This window comes from Anomaloglossus baeobatrachus, chromosome 10, assembly GCF_048569485.1.
Source record: "Anomaloglossus baeobatrachus isolate aAnoBae1 chromosome 10, aAnoBae1.hap1, whole genome shotgun sequence".
In the NCBI taxonomy this organism is placed as follows: domain Eukaryota; kingdom Metazoa; phylum Chordata; class Amphibia; order Anura; family Aromobatidae; genus Anomaloglossus; species Anomaloglossus baeobatrachus.
In genome coordinates, this window is record NC_134362.1 from 106,380,337 (window position 1) to 106,404,098 (window position 23,762).

Below are 23,762 nucleotides of genomic sequence, written 5' to 3' on the forward strand. Positions count from 1 at the left end.
TGACTGAGGTAGGGCCTGCAAAACTTGGTGTGGGAAGGACGTGTTCCGTCCCTCGCTCAGACTGGGTCCCAGCTTCCACAATATTAACCCAGTGTGCCGTCAACGAGATGTAGCGGCCTTGCCCACAAGCACTTGTCCACGTGTCTGCGGTTAGGTGGACTTTGGCTGAAACAGCGTTGTTCAGGGCACGTGTGATGTTTTGTGACACGTGGTTATGCAATGTGGGGACGGCACACCGGGAGAAATAGTGGCGGCTGGGGACCGAGTAACGTGGGACAGCTTCCGCCATCAGGTCGCGGAATGCTTCTGTCTCCACCAGCCTAAAAGGCAACATTTCCAGCGCAAGCAGTCGCGAAATGTTAGCATTTAGAAGTGTGGCATGTGGGGCGTTGGCAGTGTATTTGCGCCTGCGTTCAAAGGTTTGCTGAATGGATAACTGAATGCTGCGCTGGGACAAGGACGTGCTTGATGATGGTGTTATTTCTGTGTGGGCAACTGCAGGTGCAGGGCCGGAGGAGGCTTGTTTGCGGGCAGCATGGACAGGGGATTGGCTCGCATGCACAACAAGCGAAGACGTAGCAGTGACCTCAGCAAGCACTGCTCCTTGACTCTGTTGTACCTCCCACAAAGTCGGGTGCTTGGCTGACATGTGCCTGATCATGCTGGTGGTGGTCAGGCTGCTAGTTTTGGTACCCCTGCTGATGCTGGCATGGCAGGTGTTGCAAATGACCTTTTTAGAATCATCTGGAGCCAACTTAAAAAACTGCCAGACTCGGGAAGACCTAACATTTGTACAAGCACCTTGTCTCATGTTGTTGTTCCGGGGAACGGTTGCCTGACGTCTGCCTGGGGCCACCACCCTGCTTCTTACTGCCTGTTGGGATGCTATGCCTCCCTCCCCCTGTGCACTGCTGTCCTCGCTCTGCATATCCTCCTGCCAGGTTAGGTCAGTTACTGGATCATCCACCACATCGTCTTCCTCTTCCGCACCCTGCTCCTCCTCCTGATTTCCTGACAATTGTGTCTCATCATCGTCCACCTCTTGTTGAGACACGTTGCCAACTTCGTGAGAACGTGGCTGCTCAAATATTTGGGCATCTGTACATACAATCTCGTCATGGCCCACTTCAACAGGAGCTGGTGAGAGGCCAGAATGTGTGAATGGAAACGTGAACAGCTCTTCCGAGTGTCCAAGTGTGGGATCAGTAATGTCCGTGGACGTGTACTCGGCCTGGTGGTAGGAAGAAGGATCAGGTTCTGAAATGTGCGGTGCAGTATCACGGCTACTGACACTTGACCGTGTGGAAGACAGAGTGTTTGTGGTGGTGCCAATCTGACTGGAAGCATTATCCGCTATCCAACTAACAACCTGTTGACACTGGTCTTGGTTCAAGAGCGGTGTACTGCTGCGGTCCCCAAGAATTTGGGACAGGACATGCGAGCGAGTAGATGTGGCCCTTTGTTGTGGCGAAATTAGAGCTTTCACGCGACCTCGGTCTCTGCCTGCACCACCATCACGTCCACTTCCTTGTTCGTTGCCAACGCCCTTGCGCATTCTGCAATGCTGTGCTGATGTGTATTCACTAGACTTGTGCGTTATATCCAAGTTTTTGCAAAACGCACACAAGTGCACCTGAACGCTGCCACCAACAGGCACACACGTGCGGTTTTTAAATGCAAGCACGGACGCACTAAGAACCTAACAGGTCTCTATCCAGGGACAATGTGGAGCCTCCCAATTTTTGGCTGCCCTGCCAAAGGGCTATACTACAATACACCCACTTCCTTATAATGGGCACTTCAGGTTTACAGGCCCTCATGCACGTCTCTATCCAGGGACAACGTGGAGCCTCCCAATTTTTGGCTGCCCTGCCAAAGGGCTATACTACAATAGACCCACTTCCTTACAATGGGCACTTCAGGTTTACAGGCCCTCATGCACGTCTCTATCCAGGGACAACGTGGAGCCTCCCAATTTTTGGCTGCCCTGCCAAAGGGCTATACTACAATAGACCCACTTCCTTACAATGGGCACTTCAGGTTTACAGGCCATCATGCACGTCTCTATCCAGGGACAACGTGGAGCCTCCCAATTTTTGGCTGCCCTACCAAAGGGCTATACTACAATAGACCCACTTCCTTACAATGGGCACTTCAGGTTTACAGGCCCTCATGCACGTCTCTATCCAGGGACAATGTGGAGCCTCCCAATTTTTGGCTGCCCTGCCAACGGGCTAAACTACAATAGACCCACTTCCTTACAATGGGCACTTCAGGTTTACAAGCCCTCATGCACGTCTGTATGCAGGGGCATTGGTGAACCTCACAATTTTGGACTGCCCTGGCAAAGGAAAATACTACAAAGACTCACTTCCTCAAAATGGGTACATTAGACTCAAGAGGCCTTCATGTACGTCTCTTCTCAGGGACATCGGAGTGCCACACAATGTTTTACGTAAAATCTTTCATGTATTAATCTCAAAAAGTAACATACACCAGCTCTATCTCACTATTGGGTATGTGCCCTTAACATTTCCGCCATGAAAATTCATTTTGGTGTCATTTTGAAGGTTTTCTGGTGAGTCCGTAAAAATGGCGTAAAACGCGGACAAAACTGTTCACAGCTGTGACTTTTGAGTGATAAATGCTTCAAGGGGTCTTCCCCATGCTGTTGCCATGTCATTTGAGCACTCTTCTGGAGACTTTTGTGACATTTTTAGGGTTTCTACATGCTGCCGGGAGTCATTTCATAAAAATACTCGGGTCTCCCATAGGATAACATTGGGCTCGGTGCTCGAGTATCTTGGGATGCTTGGCCCGAGCCTCGAGCACCCGAGCTTTTTAGTACTCGCTCATCACTAGTAAAAACATATAATAAGATTAGCATTATTCAAGACCCGGCATGTAAAATATTATTACTCAAGATGAAAACAGAAAAATACACATAAAAAATACACATAAAAAACATATAATTCATAAATATATATGTAAAATAATTAATAATAGAAATAACTACCGGAGACAAAACCACTTTATAATAAATGTTAACAAGTTTAAAACATGCCCTAGTAAAATAGATCTGTAACCTCATTGAGCCCAAAGGGTTTAAGAGTATTTAATTTGTAGATCCAGTATGTTTCTTTTCTCTTCAATAATTCAATGCGGTTATTATGAGCAAAAAGGGGTATTTGCTCAATGGGAGTAATCCTAAGTTTTGATTTCCCATCATGGCATAAAGTAACATGTCTAGAGAGGCCATGTAGCATGAATCCTATTTTTATATTATGTCTATGAGAGTTCAGTCTGTTGTGCAGTGCCTGAATCGTTCTTCCTATATACTGTTTGTTGCATTCACAATCAATCAGATATATAACAAAATCTGACTGACACGTAAGATGGGTTTTAATAGAAAACACATCTCCTCTTACTGAGGAATAGAAATTAACCCTTTTGTGTTGTATGGATTTGCAGCACAAACAGTTTCTTACTAGACATTTAAAAGCCCCCACCATATTGTTAGTGGTTTCCATAACAGTATTGTTTCTCAATCTACTCGGGGCCAGTTGATTTTTTAGGCTAGGGGCCCTACGGTAGGTAATCCCTGGTATCTCCGGTATGGCATCCTTCAAGAAGGGATCATTCTGAAGGATTTTCCAGTGTTTGTGAATGATGTTCTTAATCAGGTCCCCATCATTGCTATAAGTAATTAATAGATTAGAGGAAAACGCATGATCAGATTTCTTGTCTGAAATTCTATTCTGTGTAATAAGATCCATCTGTGTCAGAGTTTTACTCTCTCTGTATGCTTTTTTATCAATGAGGGGGGATAGTCTTTATCCAGGAATCTTTCCTTCAGGATATTAGCCTGTATGAGAAAATCTCCATCTGATGTACAGTTTCTACGGATTCTCTGAAATTGATTTTTCGGGACATTTCTGAGCCATTTATTATAGTGGCTACTGGAGAAATGGATATAACCATTACTATCCACTTTTTTAAAAAAGGTTTTCGTATGAATTGCTCCCTTCATGTGTATGATGGTCAGATCCAAAAAATCAATTGCATCCTTTTTAACATTAGGGGAGAAAGTGAGACCCCAATTGTTGTTCTCTATATGACCCAAGAAAGTATCTATGTTATCATCCAAATTGTCATAAATATATCTTTTGTATACAATTACATTTTTGAAGTATTCAGAATTATATATAAATAATAATTCGAACATACCCATAAATAGGTTAGCAAACGTAGGTGCGACCTTTGACCCCATCGCAGTTCCGCAGCACTGATGGTATAATCTATCTTGAAAAGTGAAGTAGTTATTAGTCAATATGAATCTCATCCCTTCCAGGAGAAATTCTTTTTGGGCCTCAGGTAGCCGGTCATCTGCCAAAAGGAACTGTTTAAAACACTCTAAACCTAAATCATGGGAGATGTTCGTATATAAAGCAGATATATCTAAAGATACAAATAAAAAGGAGTTTTTCCATTCCACATCCTTAATAATATTAATGAGGTTTGTAGAGTTCCGTAAGTAGCTTCTCAGGTTAGTAACATGGACCCTCATGACCCGGTCTATGTAAGCCACCAGATTTACTGTTAGGGAGTCTATCCCCGAAATAATCGGCCTCCCTGGGGGATTTTGAAGGCTCTTATGTATTTTGGGCAAGTGATAGTAAAATGCCATTTTAGGATTCTTAATTTCAAGAAATTTTCTCTCATCTTTATTCAAAATACCTGCTGTTATTGCTTTCTGTATCAAGGAATGATATTCCACAATGGACTGATCATAGTGGACCATGTCCACCACCTCATAATGTGAGGGGTTTGACAGGTTTCTTAAAAACTTCTTGGATATACCGTATTTTTCGGACTATAAGACGCACCGGACTATAAGACGCACCCTTGTTTTAGAGGAGGAAAAAATAGAAAAAAAAAATAAAATTAAAGTAAAAGAATGTGGTCATGACACACTGTTATTTTACAGAGGGAGATGAACCTGGCTCAACCACTCAGTAATAGTAGGTGCTCTGGAGAAAAATCATACAATATAAAGAAATATATACTCCGGCACTCAAATGAATTGTGAAAAAGAGTCCAATATGATGCTCAAAAAACGTCTTTATTATAAATGTATATTATGTCCGACGTTTCTACCCATTTAGGGTCTTCTTCAAGGACTAATATATAATAACAAGAAAAGAAAAAATACAGTGTCAAAACAACATATTGTACTGTATTGTTACATAATAAATGTGGATATTACACATACAAAGGGAAAAGGAAGAGAGAAAGGGCAAGCTCTTCTTACCAAAAAAATATTATTTCAAAACAAATGTGCATGTATATATATAACTACAGACATACGCATATATATCCATGCATGTACGCGCATACACATCAATGAGCATTACATAAAGAATGTATATGAAAAACACCCACGGGTACATGATAGTAAACAAAAGTACAATAAACTCAACAAATTCCCCTTAGGGGATCAAGCATAGAGTATTAGTACGAGGACTGAGGACTGAGAATCAAGACATACCTATGATAGATGCTATTTAAGGTATATGAATGAGCATCGTAGCACGTCTGGTGAATCAATTATGGATGTCCATAAAAGGGTACTGAAAGGCGAAATATGAAAAGTCAATCTTATGCAAAACTATGAAAGAGAGAGCGGACAGTGGGGGTGGTGTATAGGGTATACCTGAGATACTAAGATGGCCAATGTTAGGAACAGGGCATCCGTTTAGGTAAACAGAGGGACCTCAGTCGTGCTGAAAGAAGGGGATGTGTGTGTCAGATGGGGGTATTATCTGTTGTAACCTGTAACTGGTTACTTCTCCCATGTGGTATACCTTCATGGTGAAAATAATGCGTCTGTTTCTAAAACATCATACAGAAGACTGCGTATAAAGGATCATACTCGTGTCAACTATGGGAAACATGTAGCTAGATGTATGGCACATGTTCCTCTGGAGGACATACCTCACGGTAAATCCAATCTGCACCAGGGGTCCGGGACCACGGTTCAGGTCGGGTTAACCAGTGTAGATAAAGGGTTCACACTGCGTGAAAAAATGATGTATAAGTAAATCAGAACTAAAATCAGATGTACATGTTACTGAGAATTTAGACCAAGCTAAGAGTGTAGTAAAGTTATAGTTACCATATACGTGGGAGTGGGTCTCGAAAATCTGAAAGACTAGGGTGAGACTCAAATGGCAAAGAGGATGACCTCACCGTTGAGGGTTTACCGTACAAAAGTTATACTGTATCCACCGCAAGTTCAGGGGTGATGAGCATATGCTATAGTCAGAAACACATACAAACACATTACATGTAAAGTGATGTCAGAAAGGTGTATGTCACTACCTCTAATGAAAAAACGATTCCTCTAACTGTGTCAGAGACACCATCATACCTCATAAAATGGCAACTGTTGTGGAAAGGTGCGGCTACCTGCAGGGCTTATATGTAGTAAGCAAACATGGAGATGTCACTGAAATGGAGCATATGAGTAAGCTCACTAAATACATAAATCACATGTGGTACATAACGGTGAAGAGACATAACTGACCTGCTAGCAAATGTATAACACTCTAAGTGGGGCTGGCCAAAGGCTCTATAGGGGAGTGGAAAAAAGGAAAAAATGAAAATCAATTCTCCAACATAGATGATAATGGAGACTGTGTCACATACCTGTGTGTGAGATGGTGACCGCATGCAAGGCGCCGGACGCCATGTTAAAACAAGGGGGGGTATTTATGCTAGTAGAAACGTAAGTGTCCAATGCAGGTGGACGGCCTGTGACGTGATTACGTCCTAAGGCGTGATGACCTGTAGTCCCGCGCATGCGTGGTAGGGTCAAACACCGCGTCAGCGGCGTCAGACCCGCGCATGCGCGGAAGACAGAGTCCACACGCCTGCACCCAATCGGAGAGGACGGTCAGTGACGTGATAGCGTTAGCAGGCGTGATGACGTGAAGCCCCGCGCATGCGCGGGAGAATCAGACGCCGCGATAGCGGCGCCCGACCCGCGCATGCGCGGGAGGCAAGCCCACACGCCTGCATGTGTACTGGGTGACGGGGGGCGTGTGTGAAGATGCTCCGAGCAAGCGCGGTGTGTAACGCCACCACAGGCGTATCCGCGCCTGCGCGGTGAGCAAACACACACGCGCGCACTAAAACGTGGTGAACTGTCCTACGCGCGTGCGCGTAGGGACCCATGGCCGACGCGAGCCCAACGGGGCGGGGCGCCATCGTGGCACCGCGCATCGCGGGCGCGCGAAGGACAGGGGCGCCCGCGCACGCGCAGTGATGGAAGAACTGTCAGAAGGGGAAAATACAAACCACTGTGAGAGTGCTGGACACAGATCGTAAGTGATGTGCTGGGTGAAATTACATTCAGGTGTTGTGAGTGACCTAAAAGAGAAGAAGGGGAAAATTGTTATAATAGCATACACCCCTCTATTAAAAGAATAATGAAACCATACTGTAAAACATTACCAACAAATCAGTATGTCATTCACCATAGAAGGAAACCTAAAGAATCACATCATATTCACGGTTTAACCCATAGGGTTCCAAAGTTCTCAGAGTGTGAATCCAATATGCCTCGCGTTGTTTGAGAATCTTTATCCTGTTCCCGCCCCTTCTAATGGGTGGTACATGTTCGAGGATCTGGAACTTAAGCTGTGCCACTGTATGTCTAAACGTGACAAAATGGTGTGGAATGGGCAATAGGATCTGTTGACAACGAATCGTAGATTTGTGCTTATTGATACGGTCCCGGACATGTTGGGTGGTCTCCCCAACATATCCGAGACCGCAGGGACACTTAATGAGGTATACCACAAATGACGAGTCACATGTCAAGTAATCTCGAATCTGAAACACCTTACCGGTATGAGGGTGGGTGAAAGTATCACCCCGGGTTAAATTGTTACATTGTAAACAATGTAAACAGGGATAATTGCCAACTTTTGGTGTGCCTAAAAAGGTTTGCCGTGTCGTTCTACTCGAGGACCCGATGTCGGCCCGTACCAGATTGTCCCGAAGATTCTTAGGTCTCTTGTAACAGAATAAGGGAGGTTGGGAGAACTCGGAGACGGTGGGGTAAGCAGTTTGTAATAATGACCAATGCTTCATGACGCTACCCTTAATAAGTGGTGAAAATGGATGATATGTATTCACACACGCTATACGAGGCATACTAGATCGGGTTGTGTCCAGTCGTGACATGCGATTGTTGGCTATGTGGGCAGGATAGCCCCTGTCAATGAACTTAGAGCCCATTTCCTGCAATCTCAATGCCCGTGTCTCAGGATCAGATACAATTCTTTCCACTCGTCTGTGCTGTGATATGGGGAGTGCTTTTTTGGTATGGGCTGGATGGCAGCTGGTAAAGTGAAGAAGACTATTCCTATCGGTGGTTTTCACAAAGAGGTCTGTATCAATGTGACCCCTAGGGGAAAGTTGTATCCGAGTATCAAGAAAACTTATCGATTGAGGATCATGGTGTATGGTGAAAGTGAGGCCAGATCTGTATGTATTGATCTGTTGGAAAAATTCATCTAGCGTGGAGACATCGCCGTGCCAAATCATAAAAACATCATCGATGAATCTTTTCCACATCATCGAGTGCTTTTTCCAAAGGGAGTTCCCGTATATGTAAAGGGCCTCAAAATGCGCCATATAAATGTTCGCATAAGGGGGTGCCATATTAGAACCCATCGCTGTGCCCCTACGTTGTAAAAAGAACGAATCCTCGAAGATAAAGAAATTATTCTCCAATATGGTGTGGATGAGATCCATACAAAAGGATTGTTGAGCTACAGTGAAAGTACCTTGTAGCTCAAGAAACCAATCTACCGCCTGTATTCCATCTGCGTGTGCTATGCTGGTATATAGACTGTTAACATCTAATGTGACCAGTAAACAGTTTGATGGAATGTCCGGGAGTGAGCGTAAATGACCAAGAAAGTCAGAGGTGTCTCTAAGATATGAAGGTATGGTATGAATCAGAGGTGTGAGAATTTTGTCGACAGTGATGGCTAGTGGGGACAATATAGAGTCTGTGGACGCAACAATAGGACGGCCAGGTGGTGATTGTAGATTCTTGTGGATTTTGGGCAAAGTGTAGAATACTGGTGTAACAGGGTCAGTCTTGATTAGAAATTCCGCCAGTTTATTATCTATGCTTTTTTGAGATAAATGATAATCCACAAGGTCTTTAATCTTAACCTGGATATCTCTAGTTGGATCCCTAGGGATAGGGAGGTAAGTGTCGCTGTCCTGTAGTTGTCTAAGAATCTCTGAAACGTAATAAGTTTTGTCCAGAACCACTATCGCTCCACCCTTATCGGCTGGTTTAATAACAATCTGGGTATTGTCCCTAAGAGTACGTATGGCCCTATGTTCCTCCGGTGTGATATTATTCCTGACCCTATATTCACCCTTCTCAATGGATTTCAACGTCATATCGATATCTTTGGAGACCAGTGAGATGTAAGTCTCCACTGGATGATGATGCCTGGGTGGATTAAATCTACTCAATTGTCTGAGGTTGAGATTGCATAAAGAAAAAATGCCAGAGGTGTCATCTGTATTGGATATAGACATGTCAGTGTCAAGGTTAGAGAAATGGGCTTTCAGGCGTAGGGTTCTATAGAATCTTCTAAGTTCCTGGTCTAATTGAAATGAGTCAAATACTGGAGTTGGGCAAAATGTGAGGCCTTTCTGTAAAACCTGTGTCTCTGTGAAGGAAAGATTGTATGAAGAGATATTAAACACTAGATTCGTCATACCTGAGAGCGGGTTTGTACTCGATATGGTGTGAACGCCTTTCCTCTTCCCCCGCCGGGTCGCCCTCTTGTGGATTGTCTCTGTTCTAAAAAATGGGACGGCCGGGAGAAGAAGGAATCACTATCCGAGCCAGAAGAGGCCGAATATCGTGAGGGGCCCGAAGGTCCTGCTGGTCGTCTGGAGAAATTATCCGATGATCGCCACCTGTAAACTCGGTCTCTGGAGTAGTCCTCCTGATCACGGACGAACTTTAGGCGCTTCCTTTCTTGCAAGGTCTTTCGAAATTCTGCAATGGTGTCTTGAGTTTTCTTATGGATTTTATCCCATTCGGTGCTGGGTAGGCTGTTCGTAAGTTGGTCCTCAATGGAACGAATTTTTGGTCCAAGCTCCTCTATCTCCTTTTGTAAGAATTCTATGGTCAAAATAATAATGTCCATTGAGCATTTGTTTAGAATGCTCTCGAATTTAGAGCAATAATCCGAGTTCTCCGAGAAAAGTGTAGGTCGAAGGGATACCCTCAAACCCCTCGGGATACGCTGTACTCTGTGGTATTGTGCCAATGTGGCACAGTGTAGTTCAAATGCGGTCCGTTTTCTGAGTTCTTTCTCATAATCGCGGGTGCGAACTTCTTCTGAAGGTGTTGACAAAAAAGAGTCCGGAATTGTCACTTTTGACAATATGTCAGTGACCTCAGTCGCTCCATAGGAAAAAGTTGAAAAAGACATGAGAAAGTGTCTATAAAAAAGACAAAACCAAATGTGGGTAGGTGGGGGCACAGGTCAAAAATAGACTGTATAGAGGGAGATGAACCTGGCTCAACCACTCAGTAATAGTAGGTGCTCTGGAGAAAAATCATACAATATAAAGAAATATATACTCCGGCACTCAAATGAATTGTGAAAAAGAGTCCAATATGATGCTCAAAAAACGTCTTTATTATAAATGTATATTATGTCCGACGTTTCTACCCATTTAGGGTCTTCTTCAAGGACTAATATATAATAACAAGAAAAGAAAAAATACAGTGTCAAAACAACATATTGTACTGTATTGTTACATAATAAATGTGGATATTACACATACAAAGGGAAAAGGAAGAGAGAAAGGGCAAGCTCTTCTTACCAAAAAAATATTATTTCAAAACAAATGTGCATGTATATATATAACTACAGACATACGCATATATATCCATGCATGTACGCGCATACACATCAATGAGCATTACATAAAGAATGTATATGAAAAACACCCACGGGTACATGATAGTAAACAAAAGTACAATAAACTCAACAAATTCCCCTTAGGGGATCAAGCATAGAGTATTAGTACGAGGACTGAGGACTGAGAATCAAGACATACCTATGATAGATGCTATTTAAGGTATATGAATGAGCATCGTAGCACGTCTGGTGAATCAATTATGGATGTCCATAAAAGGGTACTGAAAGGCGAAATATGAAAAGTCAATCTTATGCAAAACTATGAAAGAGAGAGCGGACAGTGGGGGTGGTGTATAGGGTATACCTGAGATACTAAGATGGCCAATGTTAGGAACAGGGCATCCGTTTAGGTAAACAGAGGGACCTCAGTCGTGCTGAAAGAAGGGGATGTGTGTGTCAGATGGGGGTATTATCTGTTGTAACCTGTAACTGGTTACTTCTCCCATGTGGTATACCTTCATGGTGAAAATAATGCGTCTGTTTCTAAAACATCATACAGAAGACTGCGTATAAAGGATCATACTCGTGTCAACTATGGGAAACATGTAGCTAGATGTATGGCACATGTTCCTCTGGAGGACATACCTCACGGTAAATCCAATCTGCACCAGGGGTCCGGGACCACGGTTCAGGTCGGGTTAACCAGTGTAGATAAAGGGTTCACACTGCGTGAAAAAATGATGTATAAGTAAATCAGAACTAAAATCAGATGTACATGTTACTGAGAATTTAGACCAAGCTAAGAGTGTAGTAAAGTTATAGTTACCATATACGTGGGAGTGGGTCTCGAAAATCTGAAAGACTAGGGTGAGACTCAAATGGCAAAGAGGATGACCTCACCGTTGAGGGTTTACCGTACAAAAGTTATACTGTATCCACCGCAAGTTCAGGGGTGATGAGCATATGCTATAGTCAGAAACACATACAAACACATTACATGTAAAGTGATGTCAGAAAGGTGTATGTCACTACCTCTAATGAAAAAACGATTCCTCTAACTGTGTCAGAGACACCATCATACCTCATAAAATGGCAACTGTTGTGGAAAGGTGCGGCTACCTGCAGGGCTTATATGTAGTAAGCAAACATGGAGATGTCACTGAAATGGAGCATATGAGTAAGCTCACTAAATACATAAATCACATGTGGTACATAACGGTGAAGAGACATAACTGACCTGCTAGCAAATGTATAACACTCTAAGTGGGGCTGGCCAAAGGCTCTATAGGGGAGTGGAAAAAAGGAAAAAATGAAAATCAATTCTCCAACATAGATGATAATGGAGACTGTGTCACATACCTGTGTGTGAGATGGTGACCGCATGCAAGGCGCCGGACGCCATGTTAAAACAAGGGGGGGTATTTATGCTAGTAGAAACGTAAGTGTCCAATGCAGGTGGACGGCCTGTGACGTGATTACGTCCTAAGGCGTGATGACCTGTAGTCCCGCGCATGCGTGGTAGGGTCAAACACCGCGTCAGCGGCGTCAGACCCGCGCATGCGCGGAAGACAGAGTCCACACGCCTGCACCCAATCGGAGAGGACGGTCAGTGACGTGATAGCGTTAGCAGGCGTGATGACGTGAAGCCCCGCGCATGCGCGGGAGAATCAGACGCCGCGATAGCGGCGCCCGACCCGCGCATGCGCGGGAGGCAAGCCCACACGCCTGCATGTGTACTGGGTGACGGGGGGCGTGTGTGAAGATGCTCCGAGCAAGCGCGGTGTGTAACGCCACCACAGGCGTATCCGCGCCTGCGCGGTGAGCAAACACACACGCGCGCACTAAAACGTGGTGAACTGTCCTACGCGCGTGCGCGTAGGGACCCATGGCCGACGCGAGCCCAACGGGGCGGGGCGCCATCGTGGCACCGCGCATCGCGGGCGCGCGAAGGACAGGGGCGCCCGCGCACGCGCAGTGAGGGAAGAACTGTCAGAAGGGGAAAATACAAACCACTGTGAGAGTGCTGGACACAGATCGTAAGTGATGTGCTGGGTGAAATTACATTCAGGTGTTGTGAGTGACCTAAAAGAGAAGAAGGGGAAAATTGTTATAATAGCATACACCCCTCTATTAAAAGAATAATGAAACCATACTGTAAAACATTACCAACAAATCAGTATGTCATTCACCATAGAAGGAAACCTAAAGAATCACATCATATTCACGGTTTAACCCATAGGGTTCCAAAGTTCTCAGAGTGTGAATCCAATATGCCTCGCGTTGTTTGAGAATCTTTATCCTGTTCCCGCCCCTTCTAATGGGTGGTACATGTTCGAGGATCTGGAACTTAAGCTGTGCCACTGTATGTCTAAACGTGACAAAATGGTGTGGAATGGGCAATAGGATCTGTTGACAACGAATCGTAGATTTGTGCTTATTGATACGGTCCCGGACATGTTGGGTGGTCTCCCCAACATATCCGAGACCGCAGGGACACTTAATGAGGTATACCACAAATGACGAGTCACATGTCAAGTAATCTCGAATCTGAAACACCTTACCGGTATGAGGGTGGGTGAAAGTATCACCCCGGGTTAAATTGTTACATTGTAAACAATGTAAACAGGGATAATTGCCAACTTTTGGTGTGCCTAAAAAGGTTTGCCGTGTCGTTCTACTCGAGGACCCGATGTCGGCCCGTACCAGATTGTCCCGAAGATTCTTAGGTCTCTTGTAACAGAATAAGGGAGGTTGGGAGAACTCGGAGACGGTGGGGTAAGCAGTTTGTAATAATGACCAATGCTTCATGACGCTACCCTTAATAAGTGGTGAAAATGGATGATATGTATTCACACACGCTATACGAGGCATACTAGATCGGGTTGTGTCCAGTCGTGACATGCGATTGTTGGCTATGTGGGCAGGATAGCCCCTGTCAATGAACTTAGAGCCCATTTCCTGCAATCTCAATGCCCGTGTCTCAGGATCAGATACAATTCTTTCCACTCGTCTGTGCTGTGATATGGGGAGTGCTTTTTTGGTATGGGCTGGATGGCAGCTGGTAAAGTGAAGAAGACTATTCCTATCGGTGGTTTTCACAAAGAGGTCTGTATCAATGTGACCCCTAGGGGAAAGTTGTATCCGAGTATCAAGAAAACTTATCGATTGAGGATCATGGTGTATGGTGAAAGTGAGGCCAGATCTGTATGTATTGATCTGTTGGAAAAATTCATCTAGCGTGGAGACATCGCCGTGCCAAATCATAAAAACATCATCGATGAATCTTTTCCACATCATCGAGTGCTTTTTCCAAAGGGAGTTCCCGTATATGTAAAGGGCCTCAAAATGCGCCATATAAATGTTCGCATAAGGGGGTGCCATATTAGAACCCATCGCTGTGCCCCTACGTTGTAAAAAGAACGAATCCTCGAAGATAAAGAAATTATTCTCCAATATGGTGTGGATGAGATCCATACAAAAGGATTGTTGAGCTACAGTGAAAGTACCTTGTAGCTCAAGAAACCAATCTACCGCCTGTATTCCATCTGCGTGTGCTATGCTGGTATATAGACTGTTAACATCTAATGTGACCAGTAAACAGTTTGATGGAATGTCCGGGAGTGAGCGTAAATGACCAAGAAAGTCAGAGGTGTCTCTAAGATATGAAGGTATGGTATGAATCAGAGGTGTGAGAATTTTGTCGACAGTGATGGCTAGTGGGGACAATATAGAGTCTGTGGACGCAACAATAGGACGGCCAGGTGGTGATTGTAGATTCTTGTGGATTTTGGGCAAAGTGTAGAATACTGGTGTAACAGGGTCAGTCTTGATTAGAAATTCCGCCAGTTTATTATCTATGCTTTTTTGAGATAAATGATAATCCACAAGGTCTTTAATCTTAACCTGGATATCTCTAGTTGGATCCCTAGGGATAGGGAGGTAAGTGTCGCTGTCCTGTAGTTGTCTAAGAATCTCTGAAACGTAATAAGTTTTGTCCAGAACCACTATCGCTCCACCCTTATCGGCTGGTTTAATAACAATCTGGGTATTGTCCCTAAGAGTACGTATGGCCCTATGTTCCTCCGGTGTGATATTATTCCTGACCCTATATTCACCCTTCTCAATGGATTTCAACGTCATATCGATATCTTTGGAGACCAGTGAGATGTAAGTCTCCACTGGATGATGATGCCTGGGTGGATTAAATCTACTCAATTGTCTGAGGTTGAGATTGCATAAAGAAAAAATGCCAGAGGTGTCATCTGTATTGGATATAGACATGTCAGTGTCAAGGTTAGAGAAATGGGCTTTCAGGCGTAGGGTTCTATAGAATCTTCTAAGTTCCTGGTCTAATTGAAATGAGTCAAATACTGGAGTTGGGCAAAATGTGAGGCCTTTCTGTAAAACCTGTGTCTCTGTGAAGGAAAGATTGTATGAAGAGATATTAAACACTAGATTCGTCATACCTGAGAGCGGGTTTGTACTCGATATGGTGTGAACGCCTTTCCTCTTCCCCCGCCGGGTCGCCCTCTTGTGGATTGTCTCTGTTCTAAAAAATGGGACGGCCGGGAGAAGAAGGAATCACTATCCGAGCCAGAAGAGGCCGAATATCGTGAGGGGCCCGAAGGTCCTGCTGGTCGTCTGGAGAAATTATCCGATGATCGCCACCTGTAAACTCGGTCTCTGGAGTAGTCCTCCTGATCACGGACGAACTTTAGGCGCTTCCTTTCTTGCAAGGTCTTTCGAAATTCTGCAATGGTGTCTTGAGTTTTCTTATGGATTTTATCCCATTCGGTGCTGGGTAGGCTGTTCGTAAGTTGGTCCTCAATGGAACGAATTTTTGGTCCAAGCTCCTCTATCTCCTTTTGTAAGAATTCTATGGTCAAAATAATAATGTCCATTGAGCATTTGTTTAGAATGCTCTCGAATTTAGAGCAATAATCCGAGTTCTCCGAGAAAAGTGTAGGTCGAAGGGATACCCTCAAACCCCTCGGGATACGCTGTACTCTGTGGTATTGTGCCAATGTGGCACAGTGTAGTTCAAATGCGGTCCGTTTTCTGAGTTCTTTCTCATAATCGCGGGTGCGAACTTCTTCTGAAGGTGTTGACAAAAAAGAGTCCGGAATTGTCACTTTTGACAATATGTCAGTGACCTCAGTCGCTCCATAGGAAAAAGTTGAAAAAGACATGAGAAAGTGTCTATAAAAAAGACAAAACCAAATGTGGGTAGGTGGGGGCACAGGTCAAAAATAGACTGTATAGAGGGAGATGAACCTGGCTCAACCACTCAGTAATAGTAGGTGCTCTGGAGAAAAATCATACAATATAAAGAAATATATACTCCGGCACTCAAATGAATTGTGAAAAAGAGTCCAATATGATGCTCAAAAAACGTCTTTATTATAAATGTATATTATGTCCGACGTTTCTACCCATTTAGGGTCTTCTTCAAGGACTAATATATAATAACAAGAAAAGAAAAAATACAGTGTCAAAACAACATATTGTACTGTATTGTTACATAATAAATGTGGATATTACACATACAAAGGGAAAAGGAAGAGAGAAAGGGCAAGCTCTTCTTACCAAAAAAATATTATTTCAAAACAAATGTGCATGTATATATATAACTACAGACATACGCATATATATCCATGCATGTACGCGCATACACATCAATGAGCATTACATAAAGAATGTATATGAAAAACACCCACGGGTACATGATAGTAAACAAAAGTACAATAAACTCAACAAATTCCCCTTAGGGGATCAAGCATAGAGTATTAGTACGAGGACTGAGGACTGAGAATCAAGACATACCTATGATAGATGCTATTTAAGGTATATGAATGAGCATCGTAGCACGTCTGGTGAATCAATTATGGATGTCCATAAAAGGGTACTGAAAGGCGAAATATGAAAAGTCAATCTTATGCAAAACTATGAAAGAGAGAGCGGACAGTGGGGGTGGTGTATAGGGTATACCTGAGATACTAAGATGGCCAATGTTAGGAACAGGGCATCCGTTTAGGTAAACAGAGGGACCTCAGTCGTGCTGAAAGAAGGGGATGTGTGTGTCAGATGGGGGTATTATCTGTTGTAACCTGTAACTGGTTACTTCTCCCATGTGGTATACCTTCATGGTGAAAATAATGCGTCTGTTTCTAAAACATCATACAGAAGACTGCGTATAAAGGATCATACTCGTGTCAACTATGGGAAACATGTAGCTAGATGTATGGCACATGTTCCTCTGGAGGACATACCTCACGGTAAATCCAATCTGCACCAGGGGTCCGGGACCACGGTTCAGGTCGGGTTAACCAGTGTAGATAAAGGGTTCACACTGCGTGAAAAAATGATGTATAAGTAAATCAGAACTAAAATCAGATGTACATGTTACTGAGAATTTAGACCAAGCTAAGAGTGTAGTAAAGTTATAGTTACCATATACGTGGGAGTGGGTCTCGAAAATCTGAAAGACTAGGGTGAGACTCAAATGGCAAAGAGGATGACCTCACCGTTGAGGGTTTACCGTACAAAAGTTATACTGTATCCACCGCAAGTTCAGGGGTGATGAGCATATGCTATAGTCAGAAACACATACAAACACATTACATGTAAAGTGATGTCAGAAAGGTGTATGTCACTACCTCTAATGAAAAAACGATTCCTCTAACTGTGTCAGAGACACCATCATACCTCATAAAATGGCAACTGTTGTGGAAAGGTGCGGCTACCTGCAGGGCTTATATGTAGTAAGCAAACATGGAGATGTCACTGAAATGGAGCATATGAGTAAGCTCACTAAATACATAAATCACATGTGGTACATAACGGTGAAGAGACATAACTGACCTGCTAGCAAATGTATAACACTCTAAGTGGGGCTGGCCAAAGGCTCTATAGGGGAGTGGAAAAAAGGAAAAAATGAAAATCAATTCTCCAACATAGATGATAATGGAGACTGTGTCACATACCTGTGTGTGAGATGGTGACCGCATGCAAGGCGCCGGACGCCATGTTAAAACAAGGGGGGGTATTTATGCTAGTAGAAACGTAAGTGTCCAATGCAGGTGGACGGCCTGTGACGTGATTACGTCCTAAGGCGTGATGACCTGTAGTCCCGCGCATGCGTGGTAGGGTCAAACACCGCGTCAGCGGCGTCAGACCCGCGCATGCGCGGAAGACAGAGTCCACACGCCTGCACCCAATCGGAGAGGACGGTCAGTGACGTGATAGCGTTAGCAGGCGTGATGACGTGAAGCCCCGCGCATGCGCGGGAGAATCAGACGCCGCGATAGCGGCGCCCGACCCGCGCATGCGCGGGAGGCAAGCCCACACGCCTGCATGTGTACTGGGTGACGGGGGGCGTGTGTGAAGATGCTCCGAGCAAGCGCGGTGTGTAACGCCACCACAGGCGTATCCGCGCCTGCGCGGTGAGCAAACACACACGCGCGCACTAAAACGTGGTGAACTGTCCTACGCGCGTGCGCGTAGGGACCCATGGCCGACGCGAGCCCAACGGGGCGGGGCGCCATCGTGGCACCGCGCATCGCGGGCGCGCGAAGGACAGGGGCGCCCGCGCACGCGCAGTGAGGGAAGAACTGTCAGAAGGGGAAAATACAAACCACTGTGAGAGTGCTGGACACAGATCGTAAGTGATGTGCTGGGTGAAATTACATTCAGGTGTTGTGAGTGACCTAAAAGAGAAGAAGGGGAAAATTGTTATAATAGCATACACCCCTCTATTAAAAGAATAATGAAACCATACTGTAAAACATTACCAACAAATCAGTATGTCATTCACCATAGAAGGAAACCTAAAGAATCACATCATATTCACGGTTTAACCCATAGGGTTCCAAAGTTCTCAGAGTGTGAATCCAATATGCCTCGCGTTGTTTGAGAATCTTTATCCTGTTCCCGCCCCTTCTAATGGGTGGTACATGTTCGAGGATCTGGAACTTAAGCTGTGCCACTGTATGTCTAAACGTGACAAAATGGTGTGGAATGGGCAATAGGATCTGTTGACAACGAATCGTAGATTTGTGCTTATTGATACGGTCCCGGACATGTTGGGTGGTCTCCCCAACATATCCGAGACCGCAGGGACACTTAATGAGGTATACCACAAATGACGAGTCACATGTCAAGTAATCTCGAATCTGAAACACCTTACCGGTATGAGGGTGGGTGAAAGTATCACCCCGGGTTAAATTGTTACATTGTAAACAATGTAAACAGGGATAATTGCCAACTTTTGGTGTGCCTAAAAAGGTTTGCCGTGTCGTTCTACTCGAGGACCCGATGTCGGCCCATACCAGATTGTCCCGAAGATTCTTAGGTCTCTTGTAACAGAATAAGGGAGGTTGGGAGAACTCGGAGACGGTGGGGTAAGCAGTTTGTAATAATGACCAATGCTTCATGACGCTACCCTTAATAAGTGGTGAAAATGGATGATATGTATTCACACACGCTATACGAGGCATACTAGATCGGGTTGTGTCCAGTCGTGACATGCGATTGTTGGCTATGTGGGCAGGATAGCCCCTGTCAATGAACTTAGAGCCCATTTCCTGCAATCTCAATGCCCGTGTCTCAGGATCAGATACAATTCTTTCCACTCGTCTGTGCTGTGATATGGGGAGTGCTTTTTTGGTATGGGCTGGATGGCAGCTGGTAAAGTGAAGAAGACTATTCCTATCGGTGGTTTTCACAAAGAGGTCTGTATCAATGTGACCCCTAGGGGAAAGTTGTATCCGAGTATCAAGAAAACTTATCGATTGAGGATCATGGTGTATGGTGAAAGTGAGGCCAGATCTGTATGTATTGATCTGTTGGAAAAATTCATCTAGCGTGGAGACATCGCCGTGCCAAATCATAAAAACATCATCGATGAATCTTTTCCACATCATCGAGTGCTTTTTCCAAAGGGAGTTCCCGTATATGTAAAGGGCCTCAAAATGCGCCATATAAATGTTCGCATAAGGGGGTGCCATATTAGAACCCATCGCTGTGCCCCTACGTTGTAAAAAGAACGAATCCTCGAAGATAAAGAAATTATTCTCCAATATGGTGTGGATGAGATCCATACAAAAGGATTGTTGAGCTACAGTGAAAGTACCTTGTAGCTCAAGAAACCAATCTACCGCCTGTATTCCATCTGCGTGTGCTATGCTGGTATATAGACTGTTAACATCTAATGTGACCAGTAAATCATCTATGTTGGAGAATTGATTTTCATTTTTTCCTTTTTTCCACTCCCCTATAGAGCCTTTGGCCAGCCCCACTTAGAGTGTTATACATTTGCTAGCAGGTCAGTTATGTCTCTTCACCGTTATGTACCACATGTGATTTATGTATTTAGTGAGCTTACTCATATGCTCCATTTCAGTGACATCTCCATGTTTGCTTACTACATATAAGCCCTGCAGGTAGCCGCACCTTTCCACAACAGTTGCCATTTTATGAGGTATGATGGTGTCTCTGACACAGTTAGAGGAATCGTTTTTTCATTAGAGGTAGTGACATACACCTTTCTGACATCACTTTACATGTAATGTGTTTGTATGTGTTTCTGACTATAGCATATGCTCATCACCCCTGAACTTGCGGTGGATACAGTATAACTTTTGTACGGTAAACCCTCAACGGTGAGGTCATCCTCTTTGCCATTTGAGTCTCACCCTAGTCTTTCAGATTTTCGAGACCCACTCCCACGTATATGGTAACTATAACTTTACTACACTCTTAGCTTGGTCTAAATTCTCAGTAACATGTACATCTGATTTTAGTTCTGATTTACTTATACATCATTTTTTCACGCAGTGTGAACCCTTTATCTACACTGGTTAACCCGACCTGAACCGTGGTCCCGGACCCCTGGTGCAGATTGGATTTACCGTGAGGTATGTCCTCCAGAGGAACATGTGCCATACATCTAGCTACATGTTTCCCATAGTTGACACGAGTATGATCCTTTATACGCAGTCTTCTGTATGATGTTTTAGAAACAGACGCATTATTTTCACCATGAAGGTATACCACATGGGAGAAGTAACCAGTTACAGGTTACAACAGATAATACCCCCATCTGACACACACATCCCCTTCTTTCAGCACGACTGAGGTCCCTCTGTTTACCTAAACGGATGCCCTGTTCCTAACATTGGCCATCTTAGTATCTCAGGTATACCCTATACACCACCCCCACTGTCCGCTCTCTCTTTCATAGTTTTGCATAAGATTGACTTTTCATATTTCGCCTTTCAGTACCCTTTTATGGACATCCATAATTGATTCACCAGACGTGCTACGATGCTCATTCATATACCTTAAATAGCATCTATCATAGGTATGTCTTGATTCTCAGTCCTCAGTCCTCGTACTAATACTCTATGCTTGATCCCCTAAGGGGAATTTGTTGAGTTTATTGTACTTTTGTTTACTATCATGTACCCGTGGGTGTTTTTCATATACATTCTTTATGTAATGCTCATTGATGTGTATGCGCGTACATGCATGGATATATATGCGTATGTCTGTAGTTATATATATACATGCACATTTGTTTTGAAATAATATTTTTTTGGTAAGAAGAGCTTGCCCTTTCTCTCTTCCTTTTCCCTTTGTATGTGTAATATCCACATTTATTATGTAACAATACAGTACAATATGTTGTTTTGACACTGTATTTTTTCTTTTCTTGTTATTATATATTAGTCCTTGAAGAAGACCCTAAATGGGTAGAAACGTCGGACATAATATACATTTATAATAAAGACGTTTTTTGAGCATCATATTGGACTCTTTTTCACAATTCATTTGAGTGCCGGAGTATATATTTCTTTACACTGTTATTTTACTGCTGACAGTGTTACTGAGGTAATAATAATAATAAATTCTGTCCTCATATCCCCCATTCTGGGTACCTTCCAGGTATATATGGCCCCTATTGTGGAATATGTATGTTCCCCATCATTATATGTGTGATCCTCCAATCTGATGTGTGTGTGTGTGTGTATGTGTATGTATGTGTATATATATATATATATATATATATGTTATATACTGTGTGTGTGGTTGTGTGTATATAGTGTGTGTGTATATATATATATATATATATATATATATATATATATATATATATATATATTGAGTTATATACTGTGCGTGTGTGGTTGTGTGTGTATATAGTTATATAGTGTGTGTGTGTGATAGAGATATATATATATATAATCCAACCCCATCTAGGTGTACAGTAATGCCTATACTATATTATTTATTGCCTTACTTTTACTGTTTCTACTGTAAAGGCAGCAGGAGCAAAGTGAAAGTAATTTGAGCCCTCAGCACAGAGACTGCGGCTGTGCTGTGAAGGTATGCCGTGCTCTGGCCCGGACAATGCAGTGATCTGCACTTCCCCCCGGCCATACATGAGTGCAGCAGCACCCTGCTCCTGCCTCCTACACAGCGGACACACAGTCTCCCCAGCCGCTGCAGGAAGCCGGCATCTGGAGCTCCCATGTGTGTCCGCTGTTTACATTAAACAAGTACGGTATTCATTAGCTGCTCCTCACCCCCGCTGAGCCTGACTGCAGAGAGAGGTGGGCGGGGAGCAGCTAATGAATATTCACTGACTTTAAGCAGCGGGTACACGTGGTTTCTCCAGCCGCCGGCATCCTGCAGCAGCGACCCTCCCTGCCTCCTGTGATCCCACTGCATAGCGCTGACTCCCCACAGCTCCCTACCCCGCAGCTTCAGACCATAAGACGCACCCCACACTTTCCTCCCAAATTTGGAGGAAAAAAAGTGCGTCTTATGGTCCGAAAAATACGGTAAGTCTCTTTATCCTGTATCACTATACCACCACCTTTATCAGCACTCCTGATGACAAGGTCAGGATTATTTTTTAGTGAGAGAAGAGCTCTTCTTTCCTCTGTAGTAAGGTTCGTTTTGGTGGTACTCCTGTAACCATTAAGTTTTTTAAGGTCCTCCAGCACTAGGTCGCTGAAGGTTTTTAAATGGTGACCTTTGCTCTGTAAGGGTAAGTTCACACAGTGCGTTTTTCGCGGCGTTTTTGCGCAGTTTTCGGGTGCGTTTTTGCTCAGAAAACTGCATGACTTTGCTTCCCCAGCAAAGTCTATGAGTTTTCATTTTTGCTGTCTGCACACAGCGTTTTTTTTCAGCTGCGTTTTTGTGGTGCCACAAAAACACAGCATGTCAATTATTCCCCGCGTTTTTCACTGCGCTTTTCATCCATTGAGTGCAATGGGATGTTGAAAGACGCAATGAGAAACGCAAATAGCTGCGTTTTAATGCGTTTCTAAGACCAAAAACGCAGCTATAAACGCAGGAGGTGGGTAGTAAAGTGACGTGTACAGGAAGAGGATTCCTTCTGTCAGTAAACACAGAAGTGTGCATCCTCCCGGTACCGTCACCGCTGCTTCCACCTCCGGTCCTGTGCATGTATGCTGCCGTGCGGCGCCATGTCTGGGCTGGAGGTGGAAGCGGCTGCGAAAACAAAAGTGAACAGTAGAAAAAAAAAAAAAGTTATACTCACCTGTCTGCAGGGTCCCGGTGTCATGCCCGCTCCCATCTCCTCCCGGTCCCGCTGCTCCAGCTGTGTGCAGTCTCCCCGGGTACGTATGCCTGCAGGATGCAGGACCTGGTGTTGGATCACCTGATGCAGTCACCTGACGCATCAGCTGATCGTAAGTCTCGGGCTGACGCCGGCGCCCAGCCGGTTATCAGCGGATGCGTCAGGAGACTTCATCCCTGATT

The 23,762-nt window shown here is 44.1% G+C and overlaps 2 protein-coding genes across 6 annotated transcripts; both read right to left on the reverse strand.

Annotated features, from left to right (window-relative positions):
• Nucleotides 1-7,342: 7,342 nt before the first annotated feature.
• On the reverse strand, nt 7,343-11,800 carry LOC142255129 (uncharacterized). 3 transcript variants are annotated; one of them, XM_075326590.1, is made up of 3 exons: nt 11,619-11,800; nt 9,816-11,407; nt 7,343-7,431 (listed from the first exon to the last, which is right to left on the reverse strand). In XM_075326590.1, the coding sequence occupies exons 2-3, from the start codon at nt 10,536-10,538 to the stop codon at nt 7,414-7,416; spliced, it is 741 nt and encodes a 246-aa protein (XP_075182705.1). In that variant the 5' UTR covers nt 10,539-11,407; nt 11,619-11,800; the 3' UTR covers nt 7,343-7,413. The 3 variants fall into 3 exon arrangements, with proteins under 3 accessions (XP_075182705.1, XP_075182706.1, XP_075182704.1); XM_075326591.1 differs by having other exon boundaries at nt 9,816-11,254; nt 11,338-11,800; XM_075326589.1 differs by having other exon boundaries at nt 9,816-11,800.
• A 46-nt stretch (nt 11,801-11,846) lies between these two features.
• Nucleotides 11,847-17,424, reverse strand: LOC142255130 (uncharacterized). Of its 3 annotated transcripts, none has more exons than XM_075326593.1 (3): nt 17,243-17,424; nt 15,440-17,031; nt 11,847-13,055 (listed from the first exon to the last, which is right to left on the reverse strand). In XM_075326593.1, the coding sequence occupies exons 2-3, from the start codon at nt 16,160-16,162 to the stop codon at nt 13,038-13,040; spliced, it is 741 nt and encodes a 246-aa protein (XP_075182708.1). In that variant the 5' UTR covers nt 16,163-17,031; nt 17,243-17,424; the 3' UTR covers nt 11,847-13,037. The 3 variants fall into 3 exon arrangements, with proteins under 3 accessions (XP_075182708.1, XP_075182709.1, XP_075182707.1); XM_075326594.1 differs by having other exon boundaries at nt 15,440-16,878; nt 16,962-17,424; XM_075326592.1 differs by having other exon boundaries at nt 15,440-17,424.
• Between the last annotated feature and the right edge of the window lie 6,338 nt (nt 17,425-23,762).